The sequence below is a fragment of the Saimiri boliviensis genome, chromosome 15 (genome assembly GCF_048565385.1).
Source record: "Saimiri boliviensis isolate mSaiBol1 chromosome 15, mSaiBol1.pri, whole genome shotgun sequence".
In the NCBI taxonomy this organism is placed as follows: domain Eukaryota; kingdom Metazoa; phylum Chordata; class Mammalia; order Primates; family Cebidae; genus Saimiri; species Saimiri boliviensis.
The window spans coordinates 36628871-36647850 of NC_133463.1; the positions used below are offsets into that span (position 1 = coordinate 36628871).

Below are 18980 nucleotides of genomic sequence, written 5' to 3' on the forward strand. Positions count from 1 at the left end.
GAATAGATTTTCTTAAAAGCAGGAAAAGATTCTGATCAATTGTATACTGTAACTCAACTGATATTAGAGTTTATGGATTGGCATTGGCTCCATATTTTTGAAGAGGGACAGATTTTACCCAGGTGTCTCAGTAGAGAAACTTGTTGTGGGATTGAGTCATAGTTCTGGGTTTGTTAGGGGTCCTAGACAAGTGAGCTATGGAGCTGAGAGATGTCAGAGTAAAGTACCTCTGAGAGCTACAGCTGAGTTCTAAGGCTGACCGACAGCAAAGTTATGGAGCTATCAACCCTGGTGTCCAGCCCAGATATGAAGGAGGATGGAAGGAGACAGATGCCTGGGTAAAGTGGAAGGATCACGTGGCTGGAGTCCTGGATGAGGCTGAAAAGTGGTGCAATGGAAGTGAACATATGAGGAAGTGGGAAGGCCAGGCAGCTCCAGTTACAAAGCAGGATAATAAGGGGAAGAAGGTTCTGACGATGTGAAGATCTAAAGTGTGCCCAACCAAGAGGGTGGTATGTGTGGAGTAGAGATGAAAGCCACAGAAGCTGGGACAGTCGGAGAATAGCAAGCCTAGCACATACAATGAGTTTTCAGTGAACCTTACGGTTACTTGAGCATCATGGCAAGAGTTGAGATGGAGCAAAATCTCTCACACAGGTGACAGTGTCCTTAATGAATATGGGCAAGTGTCACGGTCATACCTGCAGTAGGTAATAGGAAAAGAAGGTCCAGAAAACAGCTGGTCACATGAAATGATCCTGACCAAGGAGATATTTTGTAAAGTAGGGAAGAGTAATACATTAAAATTAAAAGTAAAGTTTAGGGGAAGGTAGTAACCCTAGTGACCCACAGCTGTGGTGGATATGAATGGGAATGGCATTGGAGCAAAGTATCCGAGAACCTGTCACAGGAAGCTGTGGTCTAGGGTAACAGCAAAGTTTCATTTAAGGCAAGATGTAAAGGGAAGACTCTGTCAAGACCCTAAAGATTTAGGAGAGTTTGTTTATACCATGATAGAAGTGAGAGGAGATGCCAGCAAGGTACAAGCAGCAGGGAGCAAGGAGCAATAAGCAGACCAATTTGCTACCAAAAGCAAACCCTATTTGCATCATGCTCCTCTTTTCAATTTTTTTCTGGGCTCTGATTATTAGACCTGTGTTGTTACCAAGCAACAGATAGAAATCGTAGGGTCTCAGTTTTCTTTCATCACTCTGCCACTACCATCTTTCGTCCTGGCAATCAGACAATAAGTTGAGCTAAGTTATAGTATATCCCAGCAGCAAAGACCTGGGCCTGATAAGGGAAGAAGGTGGCTTTACCCAGGAAGAGCTCCAGGACTCTGCCAACATGCAGCAGCTGGAACAAGTACAGTACTCCTGGGGCTGCCTTCTAAGGATGCTGAACAAGAAGAGAATGGAAAGTAAATTTGCATGAGAGATGGATTATTGATTTGAGAGCAGTCTCCAGGGATAGAGGATCAAACATCCTGGCATGACTCTGGGAAACATTGCTGTCATGCTTCTATGATGGCTTTTAGAAGTTTGTGGAAAAGTGGTGGCCCACACTAAGAGAAGTAGAAATGCGACAGCTGCCATGGCTGATGATGGAAGTAGGGATCAAAATGCTCAGAGAAATGCGTATGCTAGAGTGGCCGTGCCGTGTAAGGCTGGAAACCTCCCAGATGTCAAAACTTCAGTTCAGATGTGCCATTTGTTAAACAGACATGCAATTCTTTGGTGACAAGGGCACCAGCATCACTGAAGAGCTCAGTGGTAGGTCTCCTCTGTAGGTCTTGTTTGACGATAAAAGATGCTGTTAAGGAATTGAGTTCACAGATAGCAATGGAGATAACAGAATCCTGAAATAATAGAGGCCCACTGGTGATGCTTAACCACCAGAATGGTACAATTATCCTAATGAGAGGCAAGATTGAAGTGGCAGCAGAACTCTTGACCCAGAGCAAGTTTAAAAGATGCTTAATAGAATAAGGCACCCCTATGGGAAAAGACAGCTAACCAAGAGTATACTCAATCTATTCAGTGAACATATATCAAGAATGGAAGACAACAGACTCAGAGAAGCAGCCTCAATAAAAAGTCACAGTCTCTTTCCGAATTTCCTGACTTGAGCCACTTTCCCAATCCAGAACCCACTGACTGGCGAAGAGGCAGGATGCCAGGAAGAAGGACCTTGCAATCCCATAGCAGGAATAGATGGTAATGACTTCCCCACACCACACCCTACTCTCAGTCTTTCCCTTAAGGGCCTACGGCCATTCACTCGGAAAATCATACACTGAGGAAAAGAGAATGCTCAGATATTTGGAGGGTTGTTGGACATGATCATTAATGATACCCATGAACCCAAAATATTATTATGGCTCCTGGTTAGAGCAGAGGTATTCAGAAGCTAGAGAGTTAATGGAGTCCTTGTCCAGGTCTGGCATACAGTGGGTCTACTGAAACACGAACATATGTGGTGGTCATTTCCCTAGATCCCAAATATATAATTGAAATGAACATCCTTGGTAGTTCTTACAATACCCACATCAGCTCCCTGACCTATAGAGTAAGAGCCAGCAACACGGGGAAGGTCAAGAGAGAGTCGCCTCTGAAATTGTACAGCCATGACAGTGAAAAATAAAATGATATAGGGGAATGATAGATAATTAGTCCTTTTTTCGGTTCCCTTTATATCGCCATTTAATTCATCATACTTGACCTACAAAAGCCTGACAGTTCCTGGAGAATAAACAGCTGACTGCTGCAATCAACAAAGTAATAACTCCAATTAGAGCTGCTGTACCAGATGTGAAATCCTTACAAGAGCAGAGCAACATGACCTCAGACAACAAGTTTGGGGTGATTTATATGGTGACATGTGCTTCCCCAACCTTATCAGAAAATAGAATCCGAAAGTGCTCATATTTAATTAGAACCAATAATAGAAAATATTTACAATATTGACCCAGAGCTAAGTCGTGTCTCCTTAACCTCTCTCGTAACGTAGTCCCAAGAGACCTGAACTGTCAGGACATGCTGCAGGACATCCCACTGTTCTACAGCGGAAGAGGAAAAATTAATAAAATAAAATTAATGCAGGAAAGGGAACCAGAAATTAACTTTTTTATAAGCAAACTTCCCTGAGTCCTTCCCCCTCCTGTGGGATTGTGTCCTGCTTTGCAAGTTTTATAAGTTTATAAATTCTTGTGTTCTTGTTCTCTGTGGCTGATAACTGTAAGTTTCTGTAACACAGCGAAGGTCATAAAAACTGCCCAAGCAGGCAGGACTCCGGCCTTCTGGGCACTGTAGTAGAAGGTAGAGGGTAAGACCCATGCTAGAATCCTTGAGCTCTACAGATAGCGAACATCAGGGTGGCATAGCAACAGTCATATGTAGGCCTAAGTTAGGTGCCTATCATTGCTTAATGAATTACCTTTGTTCTATACCTGCAAACTTGTTTTAGCGCCACTATACACTTCATGTATAAAGTCAAGCCCTGCCTTTGTTAGGGGCTCAGCCATTTTCTTCCCAGTCAGGGAACCAGCTGGACCAGTGTGCACCTAAAATAAACTCCTTCTGTAACCTCAGCAGTCTCTCCAGTCTCTGAAATCCTGCAACACTACAGGGATGGTGCTATGCTTAAAAGATTGGATGAGCAAGGATTTGGAAAACAGGTTGGAGGCCTTGGTGAGATACGTATACTTCCAAGTGTGGAAGAAAATTCCTGCAAAATGTTGATGCTTCACTAAATCAGTGAAATTTAGGGATTCTATAATGCAGGGCATACTTTTGTGTGTCCCACTTAAGAAAGATCTGCCTATTTTGAAATCATGTTTTCTTCCATTAATATTTATTATTTTACTTTCATATTTAAATTATGATTCATCTGGAATTTTTTTTGTATCTGTGTGAGGCGGGGCATCCATCTTCATTTTTTGCATCATGTTAGCACATGTTTTGTGTCATGTGAATAAACGGGATCATTTATTTGTGGGGCAGGATGGGGGCACCTGAGACTTTCCTTTGTTGCCCTGTAATCACCTTCGAAAAATCAAATTACCTTATGTGTCCACCTTTTGTAGATCCCTCTATTCTGACTCATTTGCCTGTTTTCTATCCTTATACCAATCAAACACTGACTTAATAACTGTAACTTTATAATAGATCTTGGTATTTCATAGTTTAAATACTCCAGCTTCTTTCTTCAAAATTGCCTTGGCTATTGTAGGCATTTGCATTTCTGTATAGATTTTAGAATCTGCTTATCTATTTCTACTCAAAAAAAAGCATCTGAGACATTACTGAAGTTACATTGAATCCATAGATCAATTTTTGGGGAAATTACATCTTAACAATCTGTGAACATAATGCATTATCTTTGCATTTATTTAGGACTTTTAAAATTTTCTGTCAATACTGTTATGTAGTCAATAATGTTTTGTATCACGTATTTTGATCGATTTAAAAAGTACTTGATTATTTTGGTGCCATTGTAATTATCTTATAAAAATGTGATTTTTTATTTTCTGGAATAAAGGGAAACAATTAAATTTTGTATCTAGATATTATATCCAGAACCTTATTACATTCGCTTATTAATTAAAATAGTTTGCCAACAGTCTTTTAGATTTTCAATATAGGCAATCAAGTAATTTGTGAATAGTGACTGTTATTTCTTCTTTTCCAATGTGACTGTCTTTTGTTACTTTTTCTCCTTTATTGCATTGGCTAGAGCATCTAAAGATCTAAAGCCATGTTGAAAATATATGGTAAGATCATGTACATCCTTGTTTCATTACTGATGTCATGGAGAAATCTTCAGTAACTTACCTTAAGTATAATGTAAGCTGTAGTTTTTTTGTAAATGTCCTTTATCAGATCACGGATGTTCTTTCTTTTTTGAACACACAATACTCATGGCTTATTATATAAATCCAAACCTGAAAAGTCGAAATTTCCATTCAGGCTACTATCAAATAAAAAAAGCTTAGTTTTTGGAACACGGGTTTGAATCTTGTTTTGTCCACTTTGTGTAACTGGGACCTTAATGGTTTATTTTCTGCACTCCTTCAGTGTTACTGTAAAACTCCCAAGCATTTGATGAGACATTACACAGCTAGATCTTGTTGCCTGACAACCTTGGGATGTAGCAGTCAACATTCTGCATAGGTCCAAGTTCTTAGGCAGGATTGTACAGGGTAATTACCCAGGAGGCTTTCTAAAGCTGAGGTCTGTATTACCCTCCAACTCCAGCGTAGGGGACACACCTTACAATCATCAAGTTTATACAGGTAACCTGGACAAAGCATCTGCTCTGATCCTTCCTCCTGCCACCCCAGAGCAGTTTTCAGCACTGTACCAGGAGGTGCCGTCTTGTTAGGTGACAGGGAAAAATCCAGCCTGTGTCACGTCAGAATAGGTTGAAAGCCAACATCACAAAACCGAAACCATTTTTGCAGAGCACGTTCCCAAGCTATGGGCAAGACCAACAGCAGTTAAAGTTCAGCTTTTTATTGAACACATTATAAAAGAGGTTTAGTCGAAAAGACGAAAGCCCGTATCATCATCAGACTCCTCGGAGTCTTCTTTCTTTGCTTCCGCTTTCTTCTCCTCGGCTGGAGCAGCAGCGGTGCAGCGGGCAGGACCTCCTGCTGGAGCAGGCCCCCGGCCCCGACACTGCAGGTGAGGCTCCCAGTGTTGGCGTTGCCCAGGGCCTTTGCAAACAAGTCAGGCCGAAGAGGTTCAGCATCTACGCCGGCTGCTTTCATGAGGGCATTGATCTTATCCTCCGTGTGGTGCAGAATGAGGGCCGAGGAGATGCAGGCGAGCTCGGAGACCGAGGCCGTGCTGCGGGTGAGCGTGGGGCGAGTCTCCGGATGGAGTGAGGGTCTCACCCCAACGCGGCCTGAGCGTCCTCGGAAGGACCGAGCACCTTGGCGGCAGCTGAGGAAAAAGCCATGGATGTTCTTCCTATTCCTGCTTTGCAGAGAGTTTTTATCATGAGCTGGTGTTGAATTTTATCCGTTTTTTGCAACTCTGAAGATAATCATACGATTTTTTTTTTAAATTATTCGGTGAATTACATATATTCCCCCCCCATGTTAATCTATCCTTTTGTTTCCGGATAAATCCCATTTAGACATAATTATTCTTTTTAAAAATACCACTTGATTCCATTTGCTAATATTACGTTTAGGATTTTGCATCTATAACGACAACAGAGATTGGTAAACCAGCATTTTTTTTTTTTTTTTTTTTTTTTTTTTTTTTTTTTTGAGACAGGGTTTTGTTCTATTGCCCAGGCTGAAGTGCAGTGGCACAATCATGGCTCACTGCAGCATGGAACTCCTGGGTTCAAAGGATCCTTCTGCCTCAGCCTCCTGAGTATCTGGGACTACAGGAGCATGCCACCATGCCCTGCTAATTTTACTTTTTTTTTATAGAGATAGGGTGCCCAGGCTGGTCTTGAACTCCTGGCCTCAAGCAATCCTCCCACCTTGGCCTCCCAGAGTTCTGGGATTAAAGGCATGAACTACAGTGCTGGGCCTAAACAAGCCTTTTTCTCCCCTAGTACAGATCGCTTTTGAAAGCCAGAATTCATGTGATCAGAAGTGTGCTCTCTGATGTGTGTTTGGTAGTGCACAGTGTCAGGTCTCCATATACAAGCCTGGAGCCTGAAAGTCTGAAGTCCTGCCTGCCCCGGCTGAGGTCTCCCACCTCCTGCCTGCGTTGGCCATCGCCCCTTATTGCGTCCCCGGACAAGCCCCTCACCCAACCCCGCCATCTGAACCGTTCTTATGATAACGTAAATACCCAACCCTGCCACTGTAACCGAACATGTTGTCATGTACACTCCCCTGCCCCTACCCCCCACCACCGTAACTGACCTTACTATGCAACACTCCCGCCCCCCAAGAAACTACCCAAACCTGTAAAACCAACTCCTATCCCACTGCCCTTTGCTAACGCCCTTTTCGGCCTTAGCCCACCTGCACCCAGGTGAATCAACAGCCATGTTGCTCACACAAAGCCTGTTTGGAAGGTCTCTTCATTCAAAGCGCGCGTCTTTCAACCCATAGGATGTAGAATAGATTATGTGGGAGGTGGGTGGTGATGGGTCAGGAAGCTGCGGGAAGGAGGAGGAGAGCTTGGGCCAGCCTGAGACCGGCGGAAACGGAAAGGAGGGGTATTAAACGCGGGAGACTCCCGCGTATTCAGCATGTGATTAGATGAAAGTGTGGCGTTATGAAGTAAAGACGTTGGGACAAGTCGACTTGGACTTGGAAAAGGGTTTGAATAATGCGTCTACGTTGCGGTGAAATCCTTACCTTCATCTTTATCATCACCATCGCTAGAATCCAAAGGAACGCCCGCAATTTAAGAAATTGCAAATGCACGAAAATACATAACTGGTCAGTATTTCAATGTGTTTAATTAGAAACTTTCCTTACGTTGCTTTGGAGTTAGTTTTTAAAATTCTGTTCATGCATCATCAGAAAACGTAGTGAACCTTACATCCAGTGACACCTTGAAAGGAACCCTTCTAACAGCAGCACGTTTCAATACAGATTGTGCGGTTCCCCTTCCAACCACCAGGTGGCGGCCAAGCGCCCAAGTCCAACTCCCGCCTCTTCCCTTGGAGTCTGAGGCAGCCTGCGTGGCTCCCGGGAGCGCGCACGTCCCGGAGCCGTGCCGACTGCAGGCGTCGTCTCCGCGCTAGTCTGCCAGCGCCAGTTACACTGTCGCGCGTCGGCCTCAGCCCTGAGGAGCCGGACCCATGTGGAAACTGCAGCCCGCCGCGGGCCCCGCAGGAGGTAAGTGTGGAAGGGAAGCCTCGGGGTCCATTTTCCCGGTAGCAGCTGCTTCCGGAAGGGCCTATGGGCGATGCTTTCCGCTTAGCCGCCGTTCCCGCCCAAGGACGCTGCGGAAGCGGTTGCAGAAGAGGCGAGTTCGCTGTGTGGGAAGCGCGCGGTCTTCCCGCGCGGCGCGGCGGCCCGGAATTCGGCTCAAGCAGTAGGGTGATTGCACTGCCCCCTGGCGGCCGCCCTCCGCATCCCTCCCCCGACTCCTCCTGCCCCCGGCCCCGCCGCGGTGGCCCCGCTCCGCTGGGTGGCCTGCGGGTGAGTGGCAGCCGGCGCCCGGTGGGTACCCCTGGCTGGAAGTTCGCACGGGCGGACCACGCGGCGGCCACACGTGTCTTGTGAAGAACTACCGGACAGTTTGAGGAAATGGCTACCGCGAGAAAGCTTACTTTCAGTTTTGTTTCAGACTCCGTTTCCATGATGTCATCAGAACAACGGGAAAAGTCGATTTTTTTCCCCTTCATTTCCAGCGGTGGGAAATGTGATCACATGTTAATTGGTTGCCCGTGGTGGGTATGAAGGGGCATGTCAGGAAGTTTACATGATTATTGTCAGTGGTCTGTGTAGAGACTAAATGGACAGGCAAGATAAGAGTATGGAGAGGATCAAACTAAATAAATAGACTGTGAAGACTCACAGGTAAAGGCATCCCTGGAGACCCGGCTCTCCTGGACTCCCTACTTTTATCTGCCCCAGTCTCCCTGCCACTCAGGTAACGAAATCCTGCTCCCAGACTAAACTCCGCATGTCTGCAATACAGAAGCTGTCACTCCAACAACTTACGCTTTACACCAACTTTAAAAGAAACTGATAACCCTTTCCCACTGATGGGTGATGCTAGCTTTAAGATTAAAACAAAATTTCAAAAAATGCACACGTGCATCTGGTCTGGACTTTGTTGCGTTGGTCTATGTTGTTTACTCTTTATTTTATTTTTTTTTAAAGATGGGGTTTCACCATGATGGCCAGGCTGATCTTGAACTCCTGACCGACCGCAGGTGATCCACCCACCTCAGCCTCCCGAAGTGCTAGGATTACAGGCGTGGTCCACCGCGGCCAGCCTCTATGCTGTTTACTCTTGGTCCAATGCCATACTTTTAGTTTTGTGGCATATTTTGCCATCTGGAAGGGCAAGCTCCTATATTATTCACATTTCTCTTGACTGCCTTTTTTATAATTTCCTGATGAATTTTTGCATTCATTTATCAAGTTCTAAACATAATATTGTGATTAGTAGCTAATACATTAAGTTTTTAAGTTAATTTGAGGGAGCATTGACTCCTTTCAGCATTGCTTTTCCTTTAGAAAAAATGATATAGTCTTCTAGCTATTTAGATAACTTTTTAAAATCTTTTTTATTATATTTTAAATTTTTTTGTTTTTACTCCTGAAACATATTTAGGTAACCTTTGCAGTGAGGCTTTACTGAAAACACAGTTTGTCATATATAAAGTTGATTAACATTTGCATAAGAAAGCTGTTTTATATTTTTCATACCTGTATCATATACACTTACATGTATGTGTGTGTGTTCATGTGCATGTGTCTATGAACTTATCTTTTTTTAAAAAAAAAAAAAATTAGGAGAGCCATACAGACTTTTAACTGGCATTGAGTACGTCGTTGGAAGGAAGAACTGTGCCATTCTAATTGAAAAAGATCAGTCAATCAGCCGAAATCATGCTGTGTTAACTGCTAACTTTTCTGTAACCAACCTGGTATGTTGCTAATTTTATTTCACTAGCCTCCATTAAGAGGGTTGAAATCACAAAATATTATCTTGGTGTGTATGTGAGAGAGAGTTTATAGGATGTCATTTTATAGAGCTCTGTACACTTTTTTAATGTTTGCAAAATTAAATACTTATATTTTGGCAGTGGTTACCCAGTGATGATGTTTATTTTGAGATTTGAAGTTTCTATTTCAGTGATTTATTCTGTGTTTTAGTGAGTAAAAAAGTCAGAGGAAGTAGGACATAGTTAATTTTTATTTGCTTACTAAACATTGATTGTTTACTATTAGGTTGGTACAAAAGGATTTGCTGTTTTTGCCATTAACAAGAATGGCAAAGTTAACCGTAACGGCAAAAAACAGCAATTACTTTTATAGGTGTCAGTAACTGTGCCAGGCCTAGAAACAGAACAATGAACAAACCTTCATGACTCCAGCTCTTAAAGAGGTTATGTAGCTATGTGGATATGGGCATTTCTCATAACACAAGTTTTTGCAGTGAGAATTGATTTGTTTTGTTAGGGAAATGCTTACTTACGCCCCACAGCTCCTTTAATGGCTTTAAGTTTGTTTTGATCACAACCGTGAGTGATAAAAGTGCTAAAAAAATATATAAATATCTGTACTCATGATAATGCTGGTGGTAATAAAGAAAAACCATTATTTTAAGCAAAGATTGCATATGTGCGATCTGGATTTGTTCAGTGTTGTTTAGGTTTTGTTTCTATTCTTTTAGGTATAGAAAGGCATTGTGGAAATTTCTGCAGAAAAAATAAAATTGTTACTAAGAAACACTAGCCTATGCCCTCATATTCTCATTTGACTTATTTTTGCAGTGTGGTTTTGATAGTGTAAAAGAAAAAGAAAATCTAGGAATGAAATTGTCATGTTCTAAATAGAACAGACTGCTCCAAAGCAAAAAATTCTCACGTCTGTGAGGGGTCAGGAAAGTCCTCATTGACTTACCCAAATAAAGAAAATGTGTGTTCTTGGAGGGCTAATCCTGGGTTAAGAAATTTCCCTAAGGGGAAATATGAATTGTTAGTTAAGTGATCTTCCTCTGAAGGCAACCAAAGCAGTAACTATTGTCTGCTGTGTTGGGAGGTTAGCCACCTGTCTATTGTTTATTCAAAAAGATCAGCATTTTCTTTTGAAACCTTTTTCTCTGAGAAGTGAATGTACTGAGTGGTAAAAGACTTTAAACTATTTGCTAACTTTGCAGAGTCAAACAGATGAAATCCCTATATTGACATTAAAAGATAATTCTAAGTATGGTACCTTTGTTAACGAGGAAAAAATGCAGAATGGCTTTTCCAGAACTTTGAAGTCGGGGGATAGTATTACGTTTGGAGTGTTTGCAAGTAAATTCAGGTAAGAAATTTTTGAATTGATATTAAAATGGGCAGCTTTATTTCAACCAAATTCTAAAGGAAAATGATATTTATGGTTAATGAATTTAAAACAGTATGATTTAGTTCCTACTTAGCACAGTATTGGACTCTGTGCCACAGGTGGTTAGAGCGTTTGATACATCAAGGTGATGGGAGTTTGAGTGGGCCCTCAGGGACTTCATGTGAACTATATTTCTTTCATTCCTCATTGGTGAAGGTATAATGTTCACTTTTGGTCATTGCTTTTTCTTCATTGGGACTCAAGACTTAGGAATCAATGAAGAATTGATAATTTCATAAGTTACAAAGGATAACAATAAATAAAAATTATGATAGCAGTTTATGATGTGAGCCTAAAGGTTTAAAGTACTGGAAGTTACCATCTCTGCAACTATGATACTATAACTTTATTTAACTTATTCTCATTTACAGAATAGAGTATGAGCCTTTGGTCGCATGCTCTTCTTGTTTAGATGTCTCTGGGAAAACTGCTTTAAATCAAGCTATATTGCAACTTGGAGGACTTACTGTAAACAATTGGACAGAGGAATGCACTCACCTTGTCATGGTATCAGTTAAAGTTACCATTAAAGTAGGTCGAATGTCTTGTTCTTATGTTAAAATAAGTTCTTCGAATTTAAGCTTACCTACTATACACAGATTTTCTTTTAATTGCCTTAAAACTATCAGAACTGTTAGTTGTGGATTTGTATATGCCCACTCCGTGCCTTTATATACCATTTAGGCTTGAGTGGCTTTTCAGATAATTTGTTTATTACCTGAGACAAGGCAAAAGCACCTAAAATTGTATTGCAGATTTTGTTTAGCATTTTTAAAAAGCGATTCTGTTGTCCTTCCACCAAGAAGGTTGTTATAGTGCATAGTTTGTGTTTTCAGTCTAAAAACAACGCAATTAGAGGTTAACTGCCAGTCGTCAAAGCTGGCATCTCATGTCTCTTCTATCAAGTTGTCTTCCTCTAGTCTCTGATACTCTCTAATGCTCTCTTGCTATTTATTTGATTTAAGGCCCTGATCACAAAGACTTAAGTTCTTGTAGGTCAATGCTGCCTTAATGTATCTTCACAACCTAGAGATATGTAGATATGTGCCTTTAGAAGATGCTGACTGTTCATTAAAACAGTAACATATTGCCGGGCGCGGTGGCTCAAGCCTGTAATCCCAGCACTTTGGGAGGCTGAGGCGGGTGGATCACGAGGTCAAGAGATCGAGACCATCCTGGTCAACATGGTGAAACCCCGTCTCTACTAAAAATAGAAAAATTAGCTGGGCATGGTGGTGCACGCCTGTAGTCCCAGCTACTCGGGAGGCTTGAGGCAGGAGAATTGCTTGAACCCAGGAGGCGGAGGTTGCGGTGAGCCGAGATGGCGCCATTGCACTCCAGCCTGGGTAACAAGAGTGAAACTCCGTATCAAAAAAAAAAAACAAAAAAAAAACAAACCAGTAACATATTTTGATATGTTTTCAAATTTTACATCTTCATCAGATTTGGTTATATCCGAAGCTAAGTGAAGAATGGCATGGGGAGGTGATTCATCTCCTTTTAAACAGGTTGACTACAGATTTGTGTGATTCTTTTAGGTTAACATCTATAGTAAAAACCCACAAATACCTTTTTAAAATTTCTTTATTTAAAATCCTTTAGTATTTAATATAATTAAACTAGAATTATATTTTATAGCTAAAGAGTTACCATGGAGAAAGGCTTGCTGTTCAGATGGAACTCAACTTGTACTTTGGTGGGATTGTCTGTGATCAAGGGCTTTTATTTTTGTGAGTTTATGAAATTGATTTTATAAATCAGCAGTGTGATTAGCCTCTAGAGTACTAATATATGCATACAAACTCACAGTAGGTTTATAAATCAAAGTGCCCATTTATGATTTTCAGTAGGGATGCACCTTTATCACAATATTTAAGTGTGGGCCCTAGCACAGTCCTCTTTAAGATATTAAAGTAATTAAGAAATAGAGTAGGTAATCATCCACTTGCTTGGCTGGCGTGAAATAAGATCAAAGGTAGTTAGACTGTTTTACTTTACTACATCTGTGACAAACCTGGACACTTGAGCGACTGGGATGCTGATGACCACCTTGTGAATCACTCCATTACAGGCACTAACATGGTTTACAGATTAATTTGTTAAAAAAAATTCCTGATCATTCATATGCCAAAATAGAAAACCTTGTTTTATTTTTTTTTTTGGTAAATTTTCTGAAAATACGGTTAGGTTATATTTTTTAAATCATTGAATGTTAGAGCCAAAAAGAAACTTAAAGATCATTTATTCTTACTATTAGCTATTTAAAAAAAAAAAACAAGAACGAAAAAAGGCTTCAGTTCAACTTTTATTTTCTGAAGTGTAAACTAAGGCATGGACCAATTTTTATCCCAAGTCTCATGTATTAGAGTTTATTCAATACAGTGTTGATTTGTACCTTACTGCTTCATGCTGTTTTATTTCTTTCACTGTGGAAGTTGGTGTCTTTCAGGTTTCATTCTTGAAAGACACTCTAAATCTGCTTGCCCCTTTTTAGACAATGAAATTCCCTGTGTTATTAAAAGCATATTTATGACTGGTTACAGTGGCTCACGTCTGTAATCACAGCACTTTGGGAGGCCGAGGCGAGGGGATTGCTCGAGCTCAGGAATTTGAGACCAGCCTGGGCAACATAGTGAGACTCCATCTCTACAAAAAAATTTTAAAATTAGCTGAGTATGCTGGCATGTTCCTGTAGTCCCAACAACTCAGGAGGCTGAGGCAGGAGGCTGAGGCAGGAGGCTGAGGCAGGCCTCGCCTGAGCCCAGGAGGTTGAGGCTATAGTGAGCTGAGCCAAAATTGCACCACTGCACTCCAGCCTGGGCAGCAGAGCGAGACGCTGTCTCGAAAAAAAAAGGCGTATTTATGTTATTCTGAATCTTATTTTCATTGCCAATTGTAGCATTTTCTAATGTTTATCATAGTTTTTGGATGCACCCTATTTGAGGCTTATAGCTTTATTCACATGAGTTTAAGTTTTTTTCCCCTTATCTGTTTGTACTTATTTTGATCTTTTACCAAAAATTATTTATTTACTTTCTCAAAGAGGCTTTATTGCACAGTTATAATCTTTCTGAAAGACAGTCTAAAAATATCTCATGTTAATCTCTTAATATTGTCTTCCCTGTAGCAGATAATGTTACATTTCCTCAATCCTAAAATACGTTTTAAACATTTTAATGTCTTTCAAAGTGGAATGGATTTTAAAATTCACTTTTATTTTATGTTGTTCCACCTCTCCCAAAAGAGCAGGTTTAAAAAGCAGTATTATAATTGGTGACTTCTTATAATGGAGTGATTGTATTGTGATTTATGTTCTAAAATGATGCAGTGACCAAATGCCGACTTCTATTTTATGGATTGTGGCTTCTTCATCAATTTTGAAAGATAAAGGAAAAACATTTTTTTGTGAATATAAACAGCCTCTTCGTAGTTTATAACTTAAAACTTTTCTTTAAAAAAATGCTAGGATATGAATATATATATTCACATGTTTTCTTCATTTTAGACAATATGTGCACTCATTTGTGGACGTCCAATTGTAAAGCCAGAATATTTTACTGAATTCCTGAAAGCAGTTCAGTCCAAGAAACAACCTCCACAAGTTGAAAGGTATATTATATATTTTAAATATAACAAGACGTTACTTATAATATATTTAGCATTGATTTTTATTTAGTTTAATTCCCTCTTTAATGATTGTTTCAGGATGTAATAGTTGCTGTGTATAGTTCAGTATTGTTAATGGAAGATTTTTTGTTAGTATGTAAAGAAAGCATTCCCCAAATTTCTTTGTTGGTCATCCTGTATCTCTGTGAAACAAATATTAAATAGATGCTAATATTTAAAGAAAAAAATGGAAAGGTCGTAAATGGCACTGAGGTGTGTTCAGAAGAGCACATATGTCAGTTCCGGGCATCATGCCACAGTTAGCTCTGGAATTGTGTGGTGCAACAACCCTCTTTGGGAGCCACATGGTCCAGAATATTAACAACACCGTAGCCTTGGGAATGGACCTCAGTTCTTATGAGCTCCAGTTACCTCATTTCACATTTAAGACTAATACTTACTTAGCTGAGTTATTTTAAGTATCAGGGATTCAGTCATGCGTTGCTTAACAACAGGAATACATTCTGACTGATGTGTTCTTAGGCGATTTCATTATTGTATTAACATGATAGGGTATACTTACATAAACCTGGATGGTAGAGCCTACTACATACCCAGGTTATATGGAATAAGCCTATTGCTCCTAGGCTACAAACCTGTACAGCATGTTACTGCCCTGAATACTATAGGCAGTTGCAACACAGTGGTAAGTATTTATGTATCTAAGCGTATATGAACATAGAAAAGGTACAGTAAAAATGTAGTATCGTAATCTTATGGGGCCATTGTTGTATATATGATCCATTTTCGACTGAAATGTCATTATGTGGTACATGACTATATATAGTCTGCCTGGTATCATAATAAGTGCTTGTTAAAATAAATGTTTGTTGTTGCTAATTGCAACAACACCTGGGAAGCTTCATAATAGCTTTATTATTTTGTTTTACTTTTTGAGGCCTTGCCAAATCTGTGAACCACCAGGCTAGATCTATCTACTGTATGCATTGTGTTAGTGATGCTTTGAAGTAATACAAATTAGGGTTGAGGAGGGAGATACTTGGAAGTTTTTTTTCAGATTGCATGGTTAAAATGATTGGGACTGTAAAATGGTAGATGGTTTTAGTCAGTGTAGTAGCACAAGAACTTCTTTACCTAAAGTACCTATTATATGACATACTAGATGGACTGTGTATTTCCAGTCAATCTTGTTTCACATATAATTCAGACATCTTGTCTCTATAGGAAAACTTGAATATTTCAGGAAATTTTAAAAATTAAAATATTAAATTCAACTCATACCATCTCATGCCACTTAGAATGACGATCATTAAAGAGTCAAGAAACAACAGATGCTGGCAAGACTGTGGAGAAATAAGAACACTCTTACACTGTTGGTGAGAGCGTAAATTAGTTCAGCCATTGTGGAAGACAGAGTGGTGATTCCTCAAGGATCTAGAACCAGAAACATCAATTGACCCAGCAATCCTATTACTAGGTCTATACCCAAAGGATTATAAATCATTCTATAAAGACACATGCGCACGTATGTTTATTGCAGCACTGTTCACAATAACAAAGTCTTGGAACCAACCCAGATAGATGCCCATTCAATGATAGACTGGAGAAAGAAAATGTGGTACATATACACCATGGAATATTATGCAGCCATGAAAAAGAATGAGTTTCATGCCCTTTGCAGGGACATGGATGAAGTTGAAAGCCATCATTCTCAGCAAACTAACACAGGAACAGGAAATCAAACACTGCATATTCTCTCACTCATAAGTGGGAGTTGAACAGTGAGAACACGTGGACACAGAGAGGGAAACATCACACACTGGGGTCTCGGGGTGGAAGACAAGGGGAGGGAGAGCATTAGGACAAATACCTCATGTATGTGGGGCTTAAAACCTGGATGATGGGTTGATAGGACAGGTTGATAGGTACAGCATACAAATTTGCTGAATAGGCCAAGAATGTAAGGCCTTTCCTGCCTTTACAAAGACCATTTCTCAGGGGTATGCTTGCAGTGAGAAACCTTGTAGGATAAAGTAATATTTCCTTCCTGTGACAAAATGTAGGCTTACTTATAGCTTACAATAAAACCTGTGCTTTCCAACATTCATTGTTCCTCTCTCCTGTAACACACACCACTGCATGTACCTTCCACTTTATGTACCCTCTACATCTTCCTATAGAACCTAGTCAGAGAAGAGATCTGTAGCCAGCATGCTGGGGCTCATGTTGCCGGCTTTGCTGTGACTCAGGAGTGTTTGTCTTCTGCCAGCATCCATGAAACAGGAGCAGGTTTACTTATCAGCTGGTAATTAAATCTCAGACTCAAAAGACACATTGGCCTGAAATATCTCAGTAAATGAAAGTTTGACAGTTCAGGAAGCTTATAGAGGCCATATTATAAACATAATTCAAATCAAAGACAAATTTAACTAGTATTAGTAATTATTTTCTGAAGGTAGAATCCCACATTTGCAAGTTGTAGATGTCACTGTAGTCTAGTCTTTTAGAGATTAAAAAAAAAGCCAAAAAAAAAAAATGCAATGTAGTAAGTGGTTCTAGAAATTATAAACATATGCTTGCAAGACTAATGAAGTAAACAGCTGTCCAAATATTGGATAGATAAATATGTATGTCTTGGGATACAGTTTCTAGGACCAGAATTATACATAGATTCAGAAAAATTCTGTAACTGGCAAAATCTTGGTACAGAAGTAAAGATGATGTACTATAGTTTAGATGAAATTTATTGAAGATCATGTAAAGAATTTAAATAGAAAATGTGAATGGGGAAAAGCAAAATTTCTGGATATCATTTTATAGAATATGTGATTAATAATGTGTACTAGGTACTTTAATAAAACATAATTAAATGTAGCTCTTGAAGTTTCTATATAAACGAGCCCAAAACATTTTAATTTCTTAATGATAGAAATTGGAAATGACTTTATATTTGTAGTATCGTTATATTCAGTCAATATGCCTCTAGCCTAGGTCTCTGACAGGTTACCTTCTTCCTATTTTCTAGTTTTTATGCTAGCTTATTAAATTACTAGAATGTCAGAAATGCTTTAAAACTTCTAGAATGCAATGCTTCAGAAATAATAATAATTCTTATTGTTATTATTATTGTTATTTATTAAGATGGGGTTTCACCATGATGACCAGGCTGGTCTTGAACTCTTGACCTCAGGTGATCCACCCACCTCGGCCTCCCGAAGTGCTAGGATTACAGGCGTGAGCCACCATGCCCAGCCATAAATAATTATTTTTAATGATCTCTTCACATTCATCACTAGTTTCTTCTTTCCTGTTTTCATCATTACACTGGTAAAGAGAAAAAGGCTATGTAGGTATTTGAAGTTCCAGAACATAATGTTTTTATCACTGTATTTTCACTTATCTGTGTATGAATGTGTATATCATTTATCAAATATACAAGTGAATGTATCTATCATATATCAATCTAAGAAGAACCAGTGTCAGAGTTATAGCATTTGGTTAGATTCTAGATAATACAGTGATGTGTTTTTTTGTTCAAGATTGCTCTTATCAAGTATTGGGGCTCAAAATATCAGTGTTCTCAAAAGAAAACCAAGATACTTCATTCCAGTTCTAGAATTTTAATACTCAAGTCTATACTGAGGGAATTGAAGGATGTTTATACTTTTTATTCACTTTTAAATTGTTAAATGTGGAATTTTTATTTGTATTTTGTAATATCAATTTATTTCTAAATATCTATTGAACACCTACTGTGAAGCAGGCAAGGTAGACTTGAAGATGTAGTGATAAGCCAAAACAAGTTACAGTTTCTTCCCTTATGGCACTTAGTGGAGGAGCCAGCCATTAAGGAATCACACTAATAAAGTTAGGACTTTGGTAGAACCATTAGAGAGGCCTAATAGCTACCATATGCATATGTTTAGGAACATGGCTCAAACTTCATTGAACTAAGCTACAGTTAGCTGCTCCCTGGCTACTGTAAACTGTTATCTGTGGCATAATTAAGAATGACAGTGTGAATAATATAAAGCTGTAGGTCATTTAAAAATCATTCAACTTTAGTGTTTTGGGAAAGCAGGAAGAATCTCACATCTACTCAGTCATAGGTATGTGTTAAACATTTACTTTCTGTTTTTGTCTGTGACTGGCTCTGTAATCTCTCCTAGTGTTGTTATATTATTGTATGGACTGATAGATAAACTAGTTATTTGTATAAATAAAGTGTTAGTTGAGTTTTACAGTACAAAACAAGTGTAAGATGTGGGAGAATATTTGTTAAGAGATAAAGGACAGCTGGGCGTGG

At 39.6% G+C, this 18980-nt stretch overlaps 1 protein-coding gene and 1 pseudogene across 8 annotated transcripts in view; one reads left to right on the plus strand and one right to left on the minus strand.

Moving 5' to 3' along the window:
* Positions 1–5537: 5537 nt before the first annotated feature.
* On the minus strand, positions 5538–6739 carry LOC101038818 (large ribosomal subunit protein P1 pseudogene; annotated as a pseudogene).
* Positions 6740–7653: 914 nt separating this feature from the next.
* NBN (nibrin) overlaps positions 7654–18980 on the plus strand; it is a 49642-nt gene continuing 38315 nt past the window's right edge. For 2 of the 8 annotated variants that reach the window (XM_074386895.1, XM_074386896.1), the window contains exons 1-5: positions 8141–8336; positions 9449–9582; positions 10818–10966; positions 11419–11578; positions 14553–14656. In XM_074386895.1, coding sequence (XP_074242996.1) covers positions 8231–8336; positions 9449–9582; positions 10818–10966; positions 11419–11578; positions 14553–14656 — 653 coding nt within the window. In that variant the 5' untranslated portion in view covers positions 8141–8230. Of the gene's footprint in view, positions 7817–8140; positions 8863–9448; positions 9583–10817; positions 10967–11418; positions 11579–14552; positions 14657–18980 lie in introns of those variants that run through there. The other 6 variants (XM_074386897.1, XM_003940510.4, XM_074386898.1 and 3 more) reach the window with 6 other exon arrangements.